Source organism: Microcebus murinus, chromosome 1 (genome assembly GCF_040939455.1).
Source record: "Microcebus murinus isolate Inina chromosome 1, M.murinus_Inina_mat1.0, whole genome shotgun sequence".
NCBI classification, from domain to species: domain Eukaryota; kingdom Metazoa; phylum Chordata; class Mammalia; order Primates; family Cheirogaleidae; genus Microcebus; species Microcebus murinus.
Window position 1 is genome coordinate 92,148,396 of NC_134104.1, and position 17,577 is coordinate 92,165,972.

Sequence of the window (17,577 nt, forward strand, 5' to 3'; positions counted from 1 at the left end):
TAGGACAAATATATATTTTTAAATATTTATTTACTTATTTATTTATTGAGACAGAGTCTCACTCTGTTGCCCCAGCTAGAGTACAGTAGTGTCACCGTAGCTCTCTGCAACTCCTGGGCTCAAGGGATCCTCCTGCCTCAGCCTCCTGAGTAGCTGGGACTACAGGTGCACTGCCACGCATGGCTAATTTTTTTATTTTTTGTAGAGATGGGTCTTGCTCTTGCTTAGGCTGGTCTGGAAATCCTGGGCTCAAGCACTCCTCCCTCTCTGAAAGTGCTAGGATTACAGGAGTGAGCCACCACACCCATCCAATAAATATATTTTTAATATATGATATTCATAAATATTTTAAAGAACATAATAACTGATGCATGATTCTTTACACTGCAAATACAATATGAAGTTGGTCAGTTGTATAGATAAATTCAAATGAAATTGACTTAATTAGATAACAAACTGAAAAGAAAAAAAAAAAAAAACTTCTGTGCTTTTCCGTTGGTTCATTTTAGGTATAAAGAGGAAGAATATAAAACTGGACTTTCTGCTCTAGATCATATAAGGCACTTCACAGATAGCCTCAAAATGGGGAAAATGGAAGATAATCAATATTCTGAAGCTGAGCTGTCTTCTTTTAGTACTTCCCATGTGCCAGAGGAGCTTAAGCAGCCGTTACACAGAAAGTCCAAATCACAGGTACATATTTTCCTTCAGTATAGCATTGTGGTAACATTGTGCATGAGAATGTACCTTTCCTTTGATTACCAAAAAGCAAATATTTTATCTTTGAAATATTCTACAGTCCAAACAGGTTCAGATACTTTACTCAAAACACTCATATCTTTACTGTCTATGACCAAATCCAAAATAGTTAACAAAGATAGCAATTAATGTAATTAATATGGCTGCATTCTGATAGAAACTTCTATGACAAACCCTATCCACAATGATCTTTCCTTTACTTTGCAACTCCCTTGCTTCTACATAGTCCATGATGGGTTTTTTTGCAAATATTTATATATTACCTCAGAATATTTTTTTTGGTCAATATAATTTTAAGATCTTTTGGAAAGTGAATTGTATTTTTTGTCCTTTACTATGTCTAATAAATTGTTTTGTATGGTTAATTACAAGTCATCCAATTTTGGAATTTAAGGGTAAACTGAGAATCAGAAATGAAATGAGTTGCCAAAGGTCTGCACCAACTTGGTGGCACATCTGGAAATAAAACCTATCAATTTTTATTGACTGAATGAATGAGTAAATTAATGGTATTCAAATCCACTGGACTCTGTAACATTCTATTATGTAACTCAAAACAACTCCATTTAAGGACCCATAAATACCAATTAAAAGAGTCTCAGCTCTTTTATTACAAAATAAAGGGAGCCAGTACTTTTTGTCTGACATTCACACTAAATCAGATTGTATATTCAGGTTAATAAAAAAAAGAAACTCCTAAATGAAGTTTCTTCACTTTCTTCCAAAATGACCATATTTATTGGTCACTTTGGTGTAATTGTTTGAATCATTAGCCCATTTTGCAGGTGGCCTGATACATCAAACAATGTGATCAGATTGAGTCGCATTTTTAGGAATGATTTCCTATTTGGCTGAGATGTTCTCGTGTGGTCGTAACAGCAAATATTTCTTTTCTTTTTTTTTTTTTTTTTTGAGACAGAGTCTCGCTTTGTTGCCCAGGCTAGAGTGAGTGCCGTGCCGTGGCGTCAGCCTAGCTCACAGCAACCTCAAACTCCTGGGCTCAAGCAATCCTCCTGCCTCAGCCTCCTGAGTAGCTGGGACTACAGGCATGTGCTACCATGCCCAGCTAATTTTTTCTATTTATATTAGTTGGCCAATTAATTTCTTTCTATTTATAGTAGAGAGGCTGGTTTCGAACTTCTGACCTCGAGCAATCCGCCCGCCTTGGCCTCCCAGAGTGCTAGGATTACAGGCGTGAGCTACCATGCCCAGCCTAGAAATATCTCAGGGAAGGTGGGGAAAGCATTGTGTCAATGGAATAATACAGATCTTTAAATATCATTCAATTTAGTAAAGTCTAAAATATTATGTAAGGTACAAAATAAGTGGACAAAATAAGTATTCTTTCTGAATTGAAGTCAGAGCATCCAGCTTCTACATTAGAGGCTCCCAGAGCCTACCTCCATGAACTTGAGAACATCACTTAAAGACTATGGGCACCATTTCCTCACTGTAAAGGGGGATGGGTAGAGAGGATATCTAAGATACCCTTCTGCTCTATGTTTTAGTGGGGATAAAAATGAAATTTTCAGTTTTTGACATTAAAAGTAAACTAGACAGAGTGAACATCTCATTTTCACTTAGAGACATTCATAAGAGGTGCTAATATTTTTTTAAACTTTTAATTTCCCATTCTTCCTTTCTAGTTGATCAGAAATAACTGGGGATCTAGGTTTTCTCTTTTTAAATTTCTTTTACTTATTCCGCAAAATACTTTTCATTATAAGACACAATACCTAAAATCTTCAGAAATGATCAGATGTAATAGAAAGCAAAAGAGCCTGAGAACCTGGAGATAATGAACATGGAATATTTCAGTATCAGCATTTTGACTTGAAACCCCTGCCCAGCTAGGCTGACAATTACCATTACAAGAAATGTTAACATTTTGCAATCCTAGTTCATATTTTTCTTGTTATTTGATGATATCATATATTAGTTTGAAAATGGCTAGGCTTTTTAACAAATTGACTTTATTTCATGAGACCATTCATTCATTCATTCATTCAGTGGTCTGTTAACTGCCAGTTATATGATGGGCACTGATCCTTGTGTATGGAATGTTTATTTCCTTTGATTACCAAAAAGAAAATATTCTGAATTTGCCATTTTCTAGAATCTGATGGCTCAGATGCTTTACTCAAAATATTCATATATTTATTCTACCTGTGATTTTTATAGTGATTGAATCCAAAACAGTTGACCAATACAACAGTGGCTGCATTTTACATGAAATTTTCTGTGAAAAATCCTATCCTACAAGAATTATTTTCATGATAATAGGTATATTTATGTCAGGCATACTGAGCTCAGCACTTTATGTAAGTTAGTGCCTGTAAATTCCTCCACAACTCTTGGAGGCAAGTACTGTTATTACTCTATAAGGAAAGTGAAACTTCAAAGGTTAAGAAACTTGCCCAAGGTCACCCAGCTGAGTAAGTAGAGGCAAGTTAGCAGCAGCATTAAAATTCAGGATTCCAAAATTTTCTCTATATTCTCTTTCCTCTATCCAAATATTGGAATGAGTTTTGTTAAAACTATTTCAGAATATTCTTTAACTTGATCTTTAAAAGGAGGCACATAATCAAAATAATTTAAGTTCAATGATCACTTAAGTCATATTTTAAACTCTGCAGAAGATGAGGACTCTGTATTTATCCTTGATTCCCTGGGACCTAGCACAGTGCCTGGCATAGAGTAGATGCTTAAGAAATATTTGTTAAGTTGGTCGTGAGACTTTTGTAGGGGTCCAGAAGACAAATTGCATACATAAAAGTGAAATGTGTACATTTAGAGCAATGATCCAGCAAATCAAAATCAGTCTGCAAGGGCAGATTTTCTAACTGAATGCCATGATTACGGAAGAAACCACAGACTGGCCACATGTCTCAGCATGACTCCCAGAGATGAAATTCTGCCTAACAACAGAGGCATTTTGTCTTTGTTTACAGAGAGTGGAATGTCTTTGGCAGGACTTTAATGATTCCACTTCAGCAGCATTTTGACAAGCAAGTTTAGCAATGGATGAGACCAACAATAGCAAATCAACAGTGAAAAGTTCACTCACAAGTCAAGACCAAACATTTCATTTGAATATTTTACTTGGCAGTAAATGGGGGATTCTCTGAACAGTTATTTAGAATTTGACATGATAATAGGGAAGAAAGAGCATTTCCTCACAGAGCACCTCCATGCACCTTCTGTTGTGCAGACACTGAACGAACACAAATTGGTTGGAACATTGTTGGGTCTTGTGTTTTGTTTTATTTTTTGATAGGGCTGATTTAATCCACTTCAACTTTCAAGGTCTTTGGGTGTTGGCATTGAATATATCAAGCATGGAGGGGAATTAAAAGTTGGGCAAAAAAAATTTTTTTAATTGAGTGACTTTGGGCAAGTCACTTCACCTTCAGCACTTCCAGTTATAAAGTGCAGGAGTCATGTAGTGTGAGTAGTTTCCTTTACTAGGTCACAGCTCTGTCAAGGCAGGTCCGTGCCCTATTAATATTTACAGTTTCAGTCATAAGCACACAATAACATTTTTGGCAGGGGAATGACTCATGTTTCTTAATGGAATCATTATTGATAATTTAGGTAGGATAATTAATTTTTTGTTCTGTAGGATGTATCATTTTTGTGGCCTCTAGGTACTGAAGGCCAGCAGTAATCCCATGTCACTTTGACAAAAAATATGCCCCCCTTTACCAAACACACCCATAAAGGATGCTCCTACTACTCAGGGCCCCGTCCCTTCCCAACACTCTCAAACAATATTCTTTGAATTAAAAAGTGATGTTTTCCAGCACCACTTACTGAGTCTCTCCTCTTTACCCCAGGCATATGCTATGATGTTGTCATTGTCCGACAAGGAGTCCCTCCATCCTACATCCCACAGTTCTTCCAACGTGTGGCACAGTATGGCAAGGGCTGCGGCAGAATCCAGCGCCATCCAGTCCATAAGCCACGTATGACCTTCCCAAGGCTGACCAGAGTGGGACCAAGTCCAACAGCAGCATGGCTCTTTCATGTAGGACTATTTACAAGACTGCTGAGCAGAATGCCTTATAAACCTGAAGGGTCACTCATCTAAAGTCTGGTGACCTTAAACTGAATGATTAAAAAGAAAAGAAAGAAAGAAAAAGAAAGAAAAAAGAAACTATTTATTCTCGATATTTTGTTTTGCACAGCAAAGGCAGCTGCTGACTTCTGGAAGATCAATCAATGTGACTTAAAGTGACTCAATGAAAATGAAAACCTTGCTGGGCTGAAGGCATCTTCCAGTTCACCTGCCTAGGGTGCGGGTGGGTGAGAGGGGCAATGAGATGGCAGCATTGATACGAATGAACACTCCATAGAAACTGAATTCTTTTTTGTACAAGATCACCTGACATGATTGGGAACAGTTGCTTTTGATTACAGATTTAATTCTTTCCTTTGTTAAGATTTTATGTAATTTAACTCTTTGAAGACGGAAGTAGTTGGATGAAATACACAGTCAATTATAGAAACTGATAACAGGGGTACTTGTTCCCCCTTAACTTTTGCCTTCTTCAGTACATTGTTTAAAACTAGGGAGAAAGGGTATGTGTATATTGTAAACTATGGATGTCCACGCTCAAAGAGGTTAAGTCAGTGAATATCCTGTTCATCACCAGTACCGCTGTACCACTAATGGAATGTTTGCCAAATCCTTGTAATAACATCTTAATTTTAGACAATCATGTCACTGTTTTTTAATGTTTAATTTTTTTTTGTTGCGTGTATCATGTATTTATTTGTTGGCAAACTATTGTTTGTTGATTAAAATAGCACTGTTCCAGTCAGCCACTACTTTATGACGTCCAAGGCACACCTCCTTCTGATTTCAAGGACCAAGGTGATTCGACCTGTGCAGGGGAGTGCCGGATGGTGTTTGGCTTTTCTTAACATTCCTTTTTTATTGTTGTTGTTTTGTTTTCCTTCTTAATGAACTAAATACGAATAGATGCAACTTAGTTTTTGTAATACTGAAATCGATTCAATTGTATAAACGATTATAATTTCTTTCATGAAAGCATGATTCTTCTGATTAAAACCTGTACCCCATATTTTATGCTGGTCGTCTGCAAGCTTGTGCGATGTTATGTTCATGCTAACCCTATTTGTAAAATGAAGTGTTCCCGACCTTATGTTAAAAGAGAGAAGTAAATAACGGACTGTATTCAGTTATTTTTCCCTTTATTGAGGAACCAGATTTGTTTTCTTTTTGTTTGTAATCTCATTTTGAAATAATCAGCAAGTTGAGGTACTTTCTTCAAATGCTTTGTACAGTATAAACTGTTATGCCTTTCAGTGCATTACTATGGGAGGAGCAACTAAAAAATAAAGACTTACAAAAATGATTATTTTCTCCACTGTGTGGTATTTTCCCTTCTCCTGCAATTTTGCTTTCCCTTTGGGATCCAGTGATTTAAGGTATGTTGTCTGGAACCTTGATGCCCTATCAGATACCTGGAATCTAGAGCATATGTATTTTTTCTATTTTATTTATTTCTTATTTAAAAATATTACAGGAATACAAATGTTTTTAGTTACAAGCATCACTTTTATTTTGGTTGAGTCAGAGTTATAAGTGTGCTCATCACCCAGATAATGTTCGTTATATCAGTCCAGTAGGTTTTTGCCCATCCTCCCTCCTCCATTCTCCCCCGTGCTTAATTTATACTTAGTCCAGTTTAATAGCAAGTACATGTGGTGTTTGCTTTTCCATTCTTTAGATACTTCACTTAAGATAATGGTCTCCACTTCCATTTAAATTGTTGCAAAAGGCTTTAATTCATCCTTCTTCATGGCTGTGTAGCATTCCATAGTATACATATATCACATTTTGTTAATCCACTCATGAAGTGATGGGCACTTGGGTTGGCAAGTGTCTTTTTGATAAAATAACTTCTTTTCCTTTGGGTAAATACCCAGTAGTGGGATTGCTAGATCAAATGATAGGTCCACTTTTAGTTCTTTGAGGAATCTCCATACTGTTTTTCCATAGGGGTTGTGCTAATTTGCAGTCCCACCAACAGTGTATAAGCATTCATTTCTCTCTGCATCCATATCAACATCTATTGTTTTGAGACTTTTTGATAAAAGCCATTCTAAATGGGGTAAGGCGGTATCTCATTTTTGTTTTAATTTGCACTTCCCTGATGATTAGTAATGTTGAGCATTTTTTCATATGTTTATTGGCTACTTGTTTATCTTCTTTTGGAAAAATCCTGTTCATGTCTTTTGCCCACTTTTTAACGGGGTTGTTTGATTTTTTTTTGTTGTTGTTGTTGCTGATTTGTTTGAATTCTTTATAGATTCTGGTTATTAGCCCTATATCAGATGTATAGCTTGTGAATAATTTCTTCCATTCTGTAAGCCGTCTATTTGCTCTGTTGATCATTTCCTTAGCTGTGCAGAAGCTTTTTAATTTTTGAGATAACATAAAGTGATAGTCTCTGGCCAACAATGAGTGCTGCTCTTTGTTCTGAACTTTCTCCATGTGGTACAAAGTCAGGGCTCAAGTGCACCACAACCCCCTCCTGGTATCACTCCATGTCCACAGCACCCATTTTAATTAGGACAGAGAGCAACCTATAGGTTTTCTACTGGATTTTACATAGTGTATGCAAAAGGAGCTCAGTTTCTTATTTTTGTTTTTAATCATGCAGGTACTGTTATCTGATTCACAAAGGGGGAAAAACTTTTAACTTTTCTGTGTTCCTTTTAAGGTTTTTTCCACATACAAAATGTCCCTTTTCCATTGTTATAATCAGAGTATAAGCATGATTTGTATTTTCTTTCTTGTGGCCCAAACAAAGAAAAAAATCATTGCATAGTGATACAGAGCCTTCAAAACAATCATTTAGCACTTTCCTAATATTCCAAGTTTGATCTACTATACATTCCTTAACTACTTCAATTTGTTGAAAATTTATTCTTTTTTATGCTTTTCACTAGTAAAAGAGTATAAGTAATGGTATTTCAATTTTCATGCTTTTAATTTTTTCTGTGTGTTCATATATGTATATGCAGAGTTAAACTGTGAGGAGTAGTTCTTCCATATGATAAATTCTCTGGTGGGGGAGCAATGTTTAATTTTTTTGCTTCCTTAAATATAATACCAAATTGTTTTAAAATAGGGCTATTCCAATTTTGACTGATTATAGAGGTTTCAGCAAGACCTAAAGAATAAATAAATATGACATGTGAACATACATCCAGATTAATTCCTTTATTCATTATTTTTTCATTCTTAGCCACAATGTCAGATACATACAAAATCTCCTGACACCATTTCTAAATGTTGCTAGCATAGGAATTAAAATATGGGGTATGTATATTGATTTTTTAAAAAATAGAAAGTATATGAAAGAAGTATTTAGAAGACATACTTAAGTATAAATCCATAACTAAACAGAATAAGAATATAGTATTTGAGACATAAGAGCAACACATTTGATAAAGTGGAGATTTGGAATATGTGGTGAATTTTTCATTGTTTTAAAAAATATACCTACAAATTCTAAAGCAATCCAAATACTCCCAATGCTACTGACTTCTTGTTAGACTTTGAGCATGAAATTTCAGTTGTTTGCTAATACTTAGTTCCCCCTAATTCCAAAAAGACTTCCAAGCCTTACATTTCTGCTTTTTCCCCATTCATTTCACCAGTAGTCCTCCACCACGTGGCGTGGAGGACCTCCACCACAGTGAGATATGATGGGGACAATCTTGGACCTGAGGGCCTGGGTTTGAGTTCTGGCTCTATGACTTTACTGGCTTCTACGTCTTGGGAAAGTCACATATCTTCCAAAATCTCATTTGTGAAACCAGTGTAATAACCGCCTCTGTTAATTCATTGGGTTTCTGTGAATGTCAAAAATCAAAATAAGTTTCTGAAACTATTTGGTAATAGTTCTACAAATACAAAGAATTTTATAATTTTCATGGTAACAGTTAAAGGATTAGAACATATGTCTGTATATGTGCTAAGAGGAAAATTTTATAATATAACAGAAACCTATTCTAGACTTTTAAAAAGTAGATATGGAAGTTTTCCAGAATAAAGTGTTTGAGATGTTTCATTTCTCTCTTTTTTTTTAATTTCAGCATATTATAGGGGTGCAAATGTTTAGGTTACATATATTGCCTTTGCCACACCCAAGTCAGAGCTTCAAGCATGTCCATCCCCCAGACGGTGCACACTGCACCCATTAGGTGTGAATATACCCATCCCCTCCTTCCCCTCCCACCTGATCTCTCTTGACAAATATATTTAGGTTTAAAATATAAAGGAAACTCAATCCTTTGAAAACATGAAATGTCTAGTATAACTGTTATCTTCATTGACAAAAATTATATGTATTTATAGTGTACAGTATGACATTTGGATACATGTAAACATTGTGGAATGGCTAAGTCAAGGTAATTAATATATGCATTACCTCACATATTTTTTGTGTGGTGAAAACACATAATCTACTAACACTTTCAAGTATACAATATATTGTTATTAACTATAGTCACTATGAGGTAAAATAGATCTCTTGAACTTTTTTTCCAGTGTAATTTTTGAGGGCTCTCAAAAACATTTAAGAACAGTTAAGAAAACACATTAAAGAGAGGTACATTATAATTTTATTTTCAGATAATGAATACCAATCTTATTTCTGTACAGAATAAATAAAATGACTTGCTCCTTTGTAAGGGGCCTATTAGGTCAATATCATGCCAGGAATAGATATATCCATTACCTCAATTAATTTTCTAAATAGGCCTACAAGCAGGCAGCATTGTTACTATTTCACAGATGGAGAAAACTGGAGGTCAAAGAGTTTGAGAACCTCCCTCAAGGTAAACTGAGGTAAACCTCCCTCCAGGTTGGAACTGGCTAGCTGAGCATCCAAGAGGGCCTGACTCCTTATCTCAGACCTCGTGGTTCAGGTACAGCTGAAGAAAGGGCAAAAGGGAATGTTCCAAAGCAAAGGAAATGTGCCCTGCCACACACCCAGAGGAAGCTGTCAGGATGCAAATGTGCCCAGGACACATTTAGGTGTCTGAGGTTATCTCAAGTCAGAGCTAACAATAGTAGTGCTTTTGAAAGATTCTAACTACTTCCTTAATAAGAGTCTTAGTTACCTCGTTTGCAAATTCCTAGTAGGTGGCTTGAGTTTCCTCCTTAGTTACCCTTTGTGTAAAAAAAAATGAAAAAAAAATATTTATCCCAAACCTATATTTTGAATTTATTAACGTGGTATGATTGAAGCCCTTTCTAAAGTGTTTAGTAGACTCACCAGGAGAAAAAGCAAATGTGATAGCAAGAGCAGCTAAGAAGTGTGCTCATTTCATTCTCTCCAGATTAGGGAGAAGTGGGACCAGTGGAAGAAGAAACTTACCAAACAGATTGGCTCCAGGAGTCCTGATGAGAGTTTAAAGGGTTAGCCAGCTCTTCCCCAAGAAACATGGGTTAGTACTGTTCATTATATTCTGCATAACCGTTTGTGAATACCAAAGACTGTCCTCTGATACAACATATATGTTAAAAAAGAATAGAATCACCTCACACCCATTAGAATGTAGGATGGCTACTACCCCCCAAAATAAATAAATAACTGAAGGGCACACAAGTCCACAGAGGGAAGTAAAAGTCATCGGAAATCAAGTGAGGGTTGCGGGGAAGGAGAAGGGGGGGAAAACATCTAATGAGTACAATGAACACTATTTGAGCGGTGAGCACATTTATAGTCCTGACTCAATCATGTAACAAAAACATTTGTACCTTCCCTTAGTATTTTGAAATATATGTATATATATATTTTAAACAGAAAATAACAATTTGTTGGCAAGGGTGTGGAGAAATTGAAACTCTTGTGTATGTTGGTGGGAATGTAAAATGGTGCAACCAAAATAGAAAACACTATGACAGTTCCCTAAAAAATTATGATTCCACTTCTGGGTATATATGTAAAGGAATTAAAAGTAGGATCTCTAAAAGATATCTGTACACCCATGTTCACAGCAGAATTATTCACAGTAGCCAAAAGGAGGAAGCAACTGAAGTGTCCATAAATGGATGAATGGATGAACAAAATGTAGTATATACATACAAGGGGATATTATTCAGCCTTAAAGAAGGAAATTCTGACATATGGTATAACATGGAAGAATCTTGAAAATAGCATGCTAAGTGAAATAAACCAGTTGCAAAAAGACAAATAATATAAGATGAGGCACCTAGAGTAGAGGCACCTAGAGTAGATAATTCATAACACAGAAAGTAGAATGGTGGTTTCCAGTGGATGGGAGAGGTAGAGAATGGGGAGTTCTTAATGGCCTAGCATTTCAGTTTTGCAAGATGAAAAAGTTATGGAGATTGGCTGCACAGCATTGTGAATGTACCTATTGGTACTGAACTATACACTTAAAATAGTTAAAATTATAAAATTTATGCTATGTATATTTTACCACAATTAAAAAGAAATATAATCCCTCTTTATCTGTATGGTCCTTCAGGCTGAAAGAATTTAATTCTGTTTAACTCAAGTAGAGAAGCAAACTACTGGATGGCTATGGAAGATCTCAGACAATTGGAGAAAAAGCTGGAGAATCAGACCTAGGACACAACCCAGAACCCGGTGGTCTCTTCAGCCTTTGTCATCAAGAATCAAATACCATCATTTTCAGCCTTTTTTTTTTTTTTTTTTTTTTTGGTCACTGTAGGTCCAGATAAAACTTCTAGGGATAGAGCATAAAAGTGGTCCTACTTGATGAAGAACATCATTAAACTCATCTGAAAGTGTGGGGCAGGAAAGTTATAAATATTTGTAATTTTTGATGTTCCCATATAGTCAAATTGAGAGGCTTCTCTCAAATAAATGAGAATAAATTATAGTCCTAAAAAATAACAAATATTCATACCACACATGTCAGACGAAAATTAACAGATATGTAAGAGGCAATATTTTCAGGGCAGGACACAAAATTTGTTACTGTCAAGAGTAGAGAGATAATATGATAGCACATACAGAATTAGAATTGTTCCAGAAAACATAGGACCTGCTATTTGCACAGCAATAATTGTTTGAAAGAATTCTTGAAGTAACAATTGTTTGTTTTGTTTTAAATACTTCAGTTATGACTTTTATTGATGACTCTACCAAGACTGGCAATGAAATTGTAGCCAAGTGTTACCCAGAATTAAAGCAGACTGATTCATAAAAGGATTTGCAAGCTTCTTTGGGACTCATGCAAAAGACACGGTCAGTAAGAAACTAAAGCTTTTGTCTAAGTAGAAAGCATTCAGTAAGTCAGTGTCTAGAAAGGAAACCAGAAACCACTCTGAATATTTTAAGCAGAGAGAGATTGAATGCAGTGGGTTGCATACAAAAGCACTGGAAGGGCTAGAAAGGAGGAAAAAGATGTAAACCAGAGACCAGGAAATAGCTAAGGGCCACACTCACCATGGAGCTATGGAAGTGTGGCTGCTGTTGTTGCTGGAGCCGCCCAGATGCTGCTCCTACTGCTGTTGCTGGAACCCCTGATTGCTTTCAGTTGCCTGTCACTACTACTGATGGGGTCACCCTTCCTCCTGGCTTTTTAGCTCCCACAAGTGGCTTCCATTATACCTCACTGGATGAAAACCAGCTAGCAAGGGTTTGAAGAATGAGGTTTTTGAGCATCCAGGCCCCTGTGATATACAGGAATGGTGCTAGATACCAACAGACCATATCTGGTATAGAACTGCCTAAACTGGATATACCAACTATTATAGATTAGTGGAGAAAGTCTCCAGTAGCTCCCCGTTGCTCTTCAGATGGGTACCAACACATCGACATGGCCTCCAGGGCACTCCATGACCTGATTCTTACTTACCTGTTCAGTTTCTACCCACTTGTCTGTCTTAGACTTACTGAATTTCAGTCACTGAGTTCCATTCCACTTTCAAGGATTTTGCACATTGAACTCTGTGAACTTGAAGCACTCCCTCTTTTTCCCTCCCAGTCCAGAACCCCGCACCCTCCAACCATCCCTCAAATTCTTAGTTGGCTAAATTAATTTATTCTTCAGATTTTTAACTTATATGTCACTCTTTCAGAGAAACTTTCCCTGTTGTCACCACCTATTAATGTAAATCAAGTAGTCCTGTTGTAGTCTCTCAAGGAACCATTTACCACACATTCAACACCTATAACAACTTCCAATTGTGTGTGTGTGTGTGTGTGTATATATATATATTTTCATGGATTATTAAAGATCTCTATTCCTAAATTCTTAGGCTGCATGAGTGAACTACCTATGCCTATTTTGATCAATGCTGTATCCCTAGGAACTAGTACAGAATATGGCACATGTGGCTATTCTATAAATTTTATTAAATCAATGAATAAATAAATTACCTAAAAGGACATACACTAAATCTTTATTTATAGTTACCTCTAGGGAGTGAAGAGCATAATTTTTTATACTACACACTTTTGTTCATTTTAATGTTTTCAACAAGAATGAATTACTCTTGTCTTATTTTAAAAAAACACTTTTCTTTTTATTAGTATAATTCATAATGAAGAAACTCTCAGCTTAGGAATTTATCCTAAGAAACTAGTAAGCATTACACACTAGATTTGCATGCATGGATGTTTATTAAAGCATTGATATTGATCAAAAATTATGATTGACAAAGAAGTCAATGAAAGCAACTCAGTAAACTATGTTGTGTGCGCATGATCATGCTTAAGTATGGGGGCAGATAATCTCAACATATTATTAACTAAAGAATCAGGTTACAAATGTCTGGAAACTATATACTGTAACATTTTGTTGGTTGGTGAGATTATGGGTGAATTTCATTTGCTTTATTCTTGTTGCTTATCTACATTTTTATATTATCTAAAAATAAAAAGGCATTACTTGTTTTGAAATGTTTTTTTTTTTTAAGTTTTTTTTATTTCAGCATATTACGGGGTTACAAATGTTTAGGTTACATATGTTGCCTTTGCCCCACCCAAGTCAGAAAGTTTTCAAAAGAAGATAGACTAATGGCTAACAAACTTATGAAAAAATGCTCAAGATCTCTAATCATCAGAGAAATGCAAATCAAAACCACAATGAGATATCACTTATCTCCAGTGAGAATGGCATTGCTTTTTAAATAAGAAAAATATCATTATAAAAACAAACAAAAAAGTTTCTTTCGAATTAGGTAAACAAAGAACAAATTAGGTAAAGAGAACCATAAAAGGTGTCCTGTCTGCGAGAGTGACACAGACACCTTCTGTTTATCGACATTGAGGGGCAGATGAGCCCAACCTGCTCACTAAGCAGGCAACACATGAGATCTAGAAAGAGGGATGATGGTTTCGTCTAAGGTCTGAGCTCACACAGCTGATTTGGAGTCCAAACTCAAGTTTCTGCTTTCTAGGCCACAGTGGAGTATAAGCAGAGTTGGGTGAAATCCTGGCATCTGACAAAGGAGGTTGGGCCAAAGGCTTCAGTAATAAGTTCAGGGATTAAATTACCTCTAAGTGTGTCCAAATTGACTCTATGTCACAAACATTGGACCCCATTTGAAATTGTTTTTATGTGTTACTGACTGAAAGAAAACATGTCTATAAGGCAATAAACTTATTGTCCATATTATAAAAGTAGAGTGCAGTAGCTATTTCCCACATGTTGATTCATATTGATTTCATTTCTGTTTGGGGTCTAATTACTCATCAGACATGGTGAGGAGCTAATGATAATGAACAGAAATATTTAACTGAATGGTATTGAGCTCCTCCTATATGCAAGAAAGGAGTGGTCAAAAGCATCTTGTGTGAAAGCCCTGATCAATTTAGCATCTCAGAGGGTAAAGCTGACTGTCAATACTTTTTCTCCATTATGTTCCTGCAGGATAACATTTTGGCTTCTTCCAATTATCTCATCTAGGCAGCAGCATCTTGAAATCAGGTTAAATAAATTGGGAGAAAAAAGAATCAGAGGTCTCCCAAAGAAGCAAAGTTTACAAAACTAGCAGGAGGCCAGCTCATGTCATGACCTTGTCAAAAAAATCTTATCACTGCCACCATTGAAGTCATCCTGGTCTGTGATAGTCATACTCTCTTCACTTAAAATAATAATGTGTTATTCTAAAAAGGGTGACATATTAAGTGGTTTCAATCAGCATTAGTGAATCTGATTCTTTTGTCTGTAATAGTTAGGGGAGGGAACATTTTTTGAAGAGATCAGAGGAGGGTGACAATGGATGCAAGGGACCGATTTGAGGCACTCGCTGAGTGGGCAAGACTGGGATGCGTGAAGCAGGGGATGGCGGCAGCAATTGAGGGTTCCATTTTCCTGGGCTGGGAGAAGATGCCACCGGGGGAGAGAAGAGTACAGATTTTTTTTGTTTTGTTTTGCCTTGCTTTGCTTATGTCAGGTACCACTTCTTTCATCAATGTTGACTTTCTAAAGATGAAGGTAAGGACCAAGGTCTTCAGTCTGACAGAATGAAAACACAGTATCAGAAGGATAAATTGGAAGTCTCAGTAGAGAATTTTGGATAAGTGAATCTATTGGAATAGTAAGAATAATGAAATTCAGTTAGCTCTATGGTTTTGTAATCATCTTTTGAGCAAAATCAGTGACTAAAAGATAAAGTTTTGGACTGTTTTCCTCTAAATTTCTTTACAGAGAAACATGGGTCTTTACAAAAAAGCATCCTCCTGTTAGTGTCACTACTTTAGTGTCAACTGTTATTTAAATGGGTAAATTGGTGACATCTTCTTTGCTGTTCTTTCACATGCTTAAAGTTAATAGTTTGCTGTACATATTCTTCCAATAGATCCAATAATTTTGTAGAACTAATTAAAAAGTAGTTGACGGATCATTTCGCTTTTTTCTAAAATACCATATAAGGTATAAAAATTAAAGACTTATTAGAGAAATTTGAATTTCTCTCATTAATGGTAACAGTCAGAAGCGATTTAGGACTATCAAACAGGCTTAACTGGGTACCACAGTGCTCAGAAAGGCAACAGCGATTTGGCAAAGGCACAGATGCAGTATCAAACATATCTGAAATCTTATTCTTTTGCCGCAAATTAGCTGTGCGAACTCATGCAAGAATAGTGATTCCCAAATTTTAATGGTTTAGATATCACCACAACTTTTTCCCCTATCTGTATACCACCTGTATCATTACTTACTCAACATTTCTTTGTCTTGATTCCTTTTTGATAGTTTGAACATTTTATTTGAAAGGAACATGTAAACAGAAAGCTACTTGCTATGAATATGACTTAATCATAGAAATATACACAATGAAAAACTACGATAAGATTATTATATTCTAGCAAGATACAGATACTTCTTAAGTTATAGATGGAGCTGTGTCCTAATAAACCTATTGTGAGTTGAAAATACTATAAATCAAAAGTGCATTTAATACACCTAACCTACCAAACATCATAGCTTAGCCTAGCCTGCCTTTAATGTGCTCAGAACACTTACATTAGCCTACGGTTGAGCAAACTCATTAGACAATATGGCACACTGTGCAGTATGGTTGTTTACCCTCCTGATCATGATCAGATGACTGGGAGCTGCAGTTCACTCCTGCTGCCCAGCATGGCAAGAGAGTATCATACCATATATCACTAGACTGGGAAAAGATTGAAATTCAAAACTGGAAATACGTTTGTACTGAGTAGGATCACTTTCCTGCCACAGTAAAGCTGAAAAATCATAAGTAAAACCATCATAAATTGGAAATTGTCTGTACTTGTGGTGGATGTTACTACTTCTGAGCATATTGAAAAGCACACACCCATGTTAGGGAGGTCTGTGAGACTAGTTCTGTCTGCTAGATTGTTAGGTGAAGTGACACATAGCACTTCTAGGCCCAATGATTTTATTTAATTGGCAATGCACAATTCCCTCTACTGTCTTCATATGATCTGACAAAGAAAAAGCTGCAGGTTTCAGAGGATGTTGGTATAAGATGGCGAAGCCTCAGCCTTGGTCCCTGAGTGACAGTGGCACATATTTGCTTCCATCCTGAACACTAACCCATATAGGACTTAAACTGTGAATAAGAAATATACTTTCACTCATCCCAGTCCCTAAGATATTGGGTATGCTTTTTACCCACAGCAAAACCTAACTTATTAGTTTTCCTGATTCATACAACTTTGTTGCCAACCTAAGACTATGGGCTCTTGCTCTACTTCTTCTTTATTGAAAAAAGGGAATATTAGGAAGTGTTAGAGAGATGTTAAAGAAACATCAGTTGTAATTTGAGATTATTTTTCCTAGCATGCAATGAAAACTTTAGGAAAAATTAAAAGGAGAACAATATTTTTCATATACTTTAGGTATATCTTCATTCCTTAAAATACACTGAGAAAAATGAATAAACTCTTTGATCTTTAATTTCATTATCTAGAAAATGATTAAAAACAATTGGCTCTATGATGATTAGAGAAAAATATTAAGATGGCAGTTACTAAGAATACAATAAAATTTTTTATCGTATATTTTATTGTCATATTTTAAATTTACATGATGTCCTGAGCCCAGGAGTTCCAGGCTGCAGTGAACTATGAACAAGCCACTGCACTCCAGCCTGGACTACACAGCAAGACCCAGTCTCTTAAAAAAAACTTACATGATATCATGCAATGTAGCACAATAGTATTTTGAGGCAAGTATTTATTTAGCATTGTTCTAGGCTCTGGGAATATAAGAAATAATGATGATAATTTGGTTAGGGCAAGCTTCTCTGAGCAGATGACATGCATGTAGAGACTTGCATGT

The 17,577-nt window shown here is 36.0% G+C and overlaps 1 protein-coding gene across 16 annotated transcripts in view; it reads left to right on the plus strand.

Annotated features, from left to right (window-relative positions):
• Positions 1 to 6,146, plus strand: part of MECOM (MDS1 and EVI1 complex locus) — a 537,691-nt gene extending 531,545 nt beyond the window's left edge. For 10 of the 16 annotated variants that reach the window (XM_012779233.3, XM_012779235.3, XM_020286230.2 and 7 more), the window contains 2 exons: positions 510 to 693; positions 4,596 to 6,145. In XM_012779233.3, the coding sequence (XP_012634687.3) occupies positions 510 to 693; positions 4,596 to 4,730 (319 nt within the window). In that variant the 3' untranslated portion in view covers positions 4,731 to 6,145. Of the gene's footprint in view, positions 1 to 509; positions 694 to 4,595 lie in introns of all 16 variants that reach the window. The other 6 variants (XM_012779221.3, XM_012779223.3, XM_012779222.3 and 3 more) reach the window with 3 other exon arrangements.
• The last annotated feature ends 11,431 nt before the right edge of the window (positions 6,147 to 17,577 follow it).